Source organism: Pundamilia nyererei, unplaced genomic scaffold, assembly GCF_000239375.1.
Source record: "Pundamilia nyererei isolate P.nyererei 1_Seehausen unplaced genomic scaffold, PunNye1.0 scaffold00057, whole genome shotgun sequence".
In the NCBI taxonomy this organism is placed as follows: Eukaryota; Metazoa; Chordata; class Actinopteri; order Cichliformes; family Cichlidae; genus Pundamilia; species Pundamilia nyererei.
Window position 1 is genome coordinate 1,347,452 of NW_005187458.1, and position 6,508 is coordinate 1,353,959.

The following is a 6,508-nucleotide window of genomic DNA, read 5'->3' on the forward strand; positions in this document are numbered from 1 at the left end:
CATTTCATTCATAATGATGTAAATCCAAGCCCATTATGTATTCATGATTTGAATCCTGGGTTGTGTGAAATCCCAGAAATAAACCCTAGACAAAGTGAATCTGTGAACTAAGGTGTGTTAGATCATGTTGTGGCGATCCTCGAGTTGGGGGATTTGTGTTCTGGAGTGCAAAATTAAAGCCAACGTAAGATGGACAAGAAAAGTTCAAAGTCATCAGGTGCTCAGTTTAGAAAAAATAGAAAAGAAGAGGAGGAGAAAAGAGCAAAAGATGCAGGTAAGCAGATGTGTCATTGGATAATGGCAGGTCATCCTGCAACAATCAGAATCAGAATACTTTATTACTCCCTAAGGAAATTATGTGCGTTACAGCTGCTCCAAGAAGAAATGGTAAAAATAGTAACAGTAACAGACTAAACTCCAAACAATACATTATGTTACAGATTTTAATATTAATTAGTCATTGTCAGTTGTTGATTCATCCTATTCTCATTGTATGACGAATTATGATGGCTGTTTGGTAGCTGTTTGCATACTATGCATACTCTCTCTCTCTTCATGTGTGTGTGTTTCTATGGCGAAATTCAGCGTGGTTCCGACAACAGTTTTATGTTAATGTACAATCCTTAATATGTTTTGTGTGTGTGTGGGGGGGTGGGGGTGGGGTGGGGTGTTCGCCCGGGGCGCCAAACAGGCTAGGACCGCCACTGGCTGTATTACTGGGTTACTAAACCCTGATTTTGTTTGTCAGTGTCTTATGACAGTGACGTAATAGCATGCGACGTCCGTGGCAGCAACAGACGTGTGCAGATCAACAGTGCGGGAGAGAGTGCGACCGTGCGGTGTTTAAAGCTTGGAAGTACTTACGTTACTTTGAGTTTGATTCTGTAAGAAGTGTCTGCTGTACACTCTGCGTGTGAAAAAAACTTCTTTCTACAGCAAAAAATTAAACTACAAATCATAGCAAGCACCCAGCACGCTGCCACAGGAATGTGAAATTCACAGAGAAATCCCCAGATCCTCCCCATTGACATGACCGCTGCAGCACTGGGAAAACCTGCGACGGCCCCACTCCTGCGAAACTGGTGAAAATAAGATTTAAGAGCGACAGGGCTAAGTGATGCTGAATCTTCGATTTTATTCATTTTTTGCTGTGTTTAACTTGCATTTATTTGAAAGAGTGATTGTAAACACAAAAAATAATTTATTTTATATGCTGGAATATGCAGATTGGTTTAAATCTGGTTTTCAAATCTGGTTTAAATGTAAAAAGAAATTCTTCCAGTCAGAGACAGTTGAATATAATTTAGTTTTTGCTTGATGAAATGTGCATAAAGTTAAAAGATTAAAACTAATAAAACAAGTTTTAAAAAGAGAATTTTCAATATTATATGATGGATTATGCAGAAAAAAATAGAATTAGGCTGAAAGGTCTATTGCTTTATTACATATTCAGGTTGTTTATCATGTTTTTTAAAAGTAACTAAGTAATAAAGTAACTAATTACTTTTGAAAATAAGTAATCACTAAAGTAAAGGGATTCGGAGAAATAAAGTGATTTGGAGAAGTAACTAATTACTGTTTTTAAGTAACTTGACCACCACTGCTCACTGAAACTTTATTTGTTCCAAAGCTCTCCAAAAGCAGCCACAGAATCCTACTGAACAGTGGCTGTTTTAGCTTGCTTCTGATTGGCTGAAATGAATCTGACTGAAATCATGTATTTTTTCCCACTCAGGCGTGTGTTAGCTCAGCTTCTCTGAGAACAGATTCGATTTTTGTATAATGTGCGCCAGGTGAGTTTAATTAAGGGACAAACTCCAGAGCCAACCAGTCGAGAGAAAGTAAAAGAGGAAACAAAATAAGTCTGGTTAGGTGAGGCAGAGTGAGGAAAAGGGTAAATAGAGTAGGAATTTTTACAACAACAAGGCATTCAGTAACACCATCAAGGGTCACAGTGTGAGAGGTCAGAGGTCGCTGAGAGTAAAATCAGCTTTTACAGTCTGAGGAAAAACAGTGGTTAACAAACTTATGTATATCTGTGATGGTCAGAGTGCACATAAACCCATAATGTAGTCACATGACCTCATTTCATTCAATGACTTGTAAATTAAATTCATCAAAGAGAGAAATTTTCTCCTTCAGTTAAATTTTCAGACTTCAAAGCAGAAAATTCAGGTTTCAGAAATCGTTTAAATCTTTTTCTGCAGTTCCTGTCTCTGCCTGTAGAGGGCAGCGCTCCCTTTAGCACCAATACCAGTCTTAGCGATAAATGATTTCTTCACTTCCTCAATGTGACCAGAATACTTCAGACAGCACGTCTGAATATGAGACTTTACAGAGACTACAGACTGTGAAACTCACAGAGACTGCACCTCAGTCTGAAAAACCCTCCATCCATATATCCATCCATTTTCTTCTGATGATGAAAATGTATGTGAAGTGATGATATGAAATTAAAATAAGCATAAATATTAAAACATTTACACAGACTTTAAATATTTTATTTTAATACACTTTTAAATATAAAATCTATTAATTATATATTAAATTATTAGATAGCCAGTGAATTTTAACTGACAGGACTTCGCCTGTCTGCTAACACTGACTGCTTTTAGTTTTGGACTGAAAGATAAAAGCAGCTGGAGTGTGACCAGTACAGAGTGGTTCTGCCTTCATTTCTGAGGGGTACTCTGAATCAGGTGAAGATTGTTAACCAATGAGCAAAGAAGCATCTGAGACGATGAAAGTATACCTCATGAAACCTCCTGAAATAAGTGTCATGTCTGCCCATTCTGTCACTGCAGGAACCAAAGAGACAGCGTTCATCTATGCGGTGATGGCAGCAGGGCTCGTCCATGCCGTCACGCGCTCCTGCAGCCAGGGCAATATGACGGAGTGCGGCTGCGATGCTCGGCTGCGGGGCGGCGGCTCAGCAGCAGAGGGCTGGCACTGGGGCGGCTGCTCAGATCACATCCAGTACGGGACGTGGTTCAGCCGCAAGTTCATGGACCACACATTGAAGAACATGTCGACGAGCCGCAGCAGCTACACGCTGAGCACCATGAACCAGCACAACAGCGAGGCCGGGCGACAGGTGAACGTCGACGACTCAAACTAAAGCTGAAAGTCTAAAGGTCCAAGGTGTGATTAACTTCCTGTTTGCGTCCTGCAGGCGATCAACAGGACGATGTCCACAGACTGTCGTTGTCACGGTGTTTCTGGCTCCTGCGCGGTGAAGACATGCTGGAGGACGATGGCGCCGTTTCAGCGGGTCGGGACGTATCTGAAGGACAGATACGAGCACAGCATGCAGGTGACGGAGCGATCCAAGAGGAAGATGAAGTGGAAGGACCAGCGGCGTCTCCATGTGGACAAACACCAGCTCATCTTCCTCAACAAGTCTCCAAACTACTGTCTGGAGGACAGGCGGCGGGGCATCGCGGGCACCAGAGGGCGCCGGTGCAACCGGACATCCACGGGGCCGGACAGCTGTAACCTGCTGTGCTGCGGCAGAGGATACAACACACACGTGGTCAGACACGTCCAGCGCTGCGAGTGCAAGTTTGTGTGGTGCTGCTACGTCCATTGCAGGCGCTGCGAGAGCATGAACGACATGCACACCTGTAAGTAACACACCTGGAAACAGAAACACATGGAACACGTAGCTCACCTTCATTCACCACAGCATGATACCTGGTAATAGAAGAACACCTGGAATAAAAGAAGGATTTGTGGGAAGAGACAAATTGGACATCTGGATCTGAAAGAGTGTAAACATAAGAAGGACTGAACCTCTCAGGTGAAGACAGATCCTCCTTGGACCAATCTGAGGTCAGCAGTACTTGGTACATTTACAGCAGCACATGGCACAGCTTCACCTTCTCTCTTGATAACATCACCATTAGAGTAAACCTGCAGAAGAGTCACAGAAGAAATGGGTGAGCAGCTGCCTGAGGGCCGAGCAGTGAAGGTGAAGCCTTAAGTTTACCTGTCGATGTGGCGAGGAGCTCAGAGCGGAGCTGCTGCTCCATGTGGAAAGATCCAGGTGAGCCACGTGACAGCCTCCTGCATGCCTCCTGTGTGAGCTGTTTCATGTTCACCTGTGAGCAGCAGACCCAGGACAGGATTTTACTGCCTGAACGTTTAAATGTTTCAGACTGGACAGACTTCTCCAACGTGTTTCTGAAGCATTCAGAGTGCCACCAGGAGGAGGATCAGTGCTGCTGCACACTCAATCTGAAGATCTAAATGACTGAAACACACCAGATGGACTCCTGATCAGTCTCACCAGTTCTGCAGCCCACAGACTGATTTCATATTTTAAAATAAAGATATTTATGTGTAAATAATTTTTAAAAGTTGATTATTTGGTATGGAATCATATTTTTATAATTTCTGTCCAAAAAGAATCAAACTGACATCAGATGGTGAAATGATCCCGTAAATGTGGACGTGAAGACTTCCTTGTTCAATTTCTGTTGGCAAACTTTATTAACAAAAACATGAAAACAACAGAACAAAAAGCTGTGAGTCTGTTTAAAGGTTCCACACAAATACGGTTTATTATACTTTGACTAATAAAAAATAAAATGCCTGGTAGAGAAAATGCTAGAGGAGATTTGGTTCAGTTTGTCTTTAACAAACCATAAAACTCCTCACAGGATATTCCAGAAACATTCCCAAAAAGGCATCCTGAAAGAAGGAAACCTTGTGAATAATCCAGAAACAGGAAATACTACATTCCAGCTGGAAGTACAGCAGTATAGCTGTACAGGCAGCTGATGATGTAGAGTAAAAGTACTTCATTACATCTGATCACAGAAGGCCCTGCCTATTCTGCCTCCACCTCACCCGAGAAGAGTCTTCTTTTTGATTTTTGAATAAAAGAATGATTAAAGACATCAGAAAGATGTAAATATAACAAACATATAAAACATATTAAGCCTGCACAGCTTTGTTCACATGGATGTGTTTAAATAAAGTTAGGAGAAAGTATCCTGTCTGTCAGTTGGTGATGAACGCATCCATCACTTCTTTCATTTGACAGTTTAAACAGCAGGAACAAAAGAACAGCTGATGAAACATCAGACCGTAGAAACAATTTGAGAAACATTCAAACTGATCTGAACTGTGCACAGCTCTCTGAGCTCTGCAGTAGCTCGATTCTTTTCTGTTTCAGCCGTTCAGTTGCAAATTTGCTGCTGTGCTTGGATCTTTGTCCTGCTGATGACCCAGGTTGGTCCCAACTTTATCTGTGGGACAGATGGCCTCACACTGAAGAACCACAAAAGAAGTTCAAGGTGCACTTAGATCATCATCCCTTCTCCACCGTGCTGACACTTGATCCAAGCTGTTTGCTGTGCGTGATGGACAAACATCTACATTTGGTCTCATCTGTCAAAGGATGTGTTCCTGAAGTCTTTGTTCAGATGCAGCTTTACAAACCCAATCCCTGCTGTTATGTCCTCTTACTGAGAAGAGGCTTTCTCCTCCAGCCCCTCTGAACAGCCATTCCTGTTCTGCCTTTTTCTAACCATGCTGTCATGAACTCTAACCTTTAACCTGCTAACTGAAGCCTGTAGAGTCTGAGATGTAGCTCTTGGAATTTAGTTTTTAATTTTTTTTGATCAGTCTAACCCTGTAAATAATTTACTGTAACCTTCAAACTGCTAAAACATGTCCTTTGGTAGAGGAGCTCAGACCGACGATGACGATCAGTTAATCAGTGCATTGATCATCAGCACATGGATGCAGTAAGGCTGGACTCTGCAACAGACAGACACCACAGTGCCCCGAGTTTTAGGATCTGTGCATTCCCAGAGTGTAAATTAGGGGTGTAAATGAGGGGTGTAACGTCTGTAACATCAAAAAAATGATCGTCCTGCTCAGCTGATCTCTGAGCTCAGTGAACTTTCTCCTGACCAATTTCAGTTCTGACTGAATCCAACATGGAGTTCATTTTGTTCGAGTAGCACAGCAAGGACTGATCGTGTGTACCTCAGATAAACTATTTAAACTTTGTACTTATTCATTATTCTTATATTCAGGCCTTCAAACCTTCAGGCATAGTTGCAGGGTTCAGGTTTGGGTTGAGGCCGCGGTCTCGTCGCATGTTGCTGAGTCAGAGAGGGTCCTCACAAAGACAGGAGTGTGTGTTATCAGTAGTGTGTGATGATGAGGCAGAAAGATTTGGGGAAAAAGTGAAAACATGTTCTTATTTACACTCCAGGATTTCCTGCCATTCTTACTGCACATCACTGAACAGGGTATGCCAGGCACAGATCCAGGGGCCCACAGGGTCAGGGGTCACACCCAGGCTCCTGTGTGTGATCATCTGCTGCCCTCAGCTTCTCCTCAGAAATCAAACATCTGCATTCCTGCGTGTTCACATTCACACATTCATACACACAGAAACTTTATAGCGAGCATGTCGACCGCGGCACTGCCGTCGGTGTGAGGTCAACGCAGGAGTGACGATTATGGCAACCTGAGACCAACTGAACTGTGT

General features: G+C 42.7%; 1 protein-coding gene across 1 annotated transcript in view; it reads left to right on the forward strand.

Annotated features, from left to right (window-relative positions):
• wnt16 (wingless-type MMTV integration site family, member 16) overlaps positions 1-4,088 on the forward strand; it is a 6,301-nt gene extending 2,213 nt beyond the window's left edge. Inside the window, exons 3-4 of the mRNA XM_005734195.1 lie at positions 2,805-3,094; positions 3,173-4,088. Coding sequence (XP_005734252.1) covers positions 2,805-3,094; positions 3,173-3,631 — 749 coding nt within the window. The 3' untranslated portion in view covers positions 3,632-4,088. The remainder of the gene's footprint in view (positions 1-2,804; positions 3,095-3,172) is intronic.
• Positions 4,089-6,508: the final 2,420 nt, after the last annotated feature.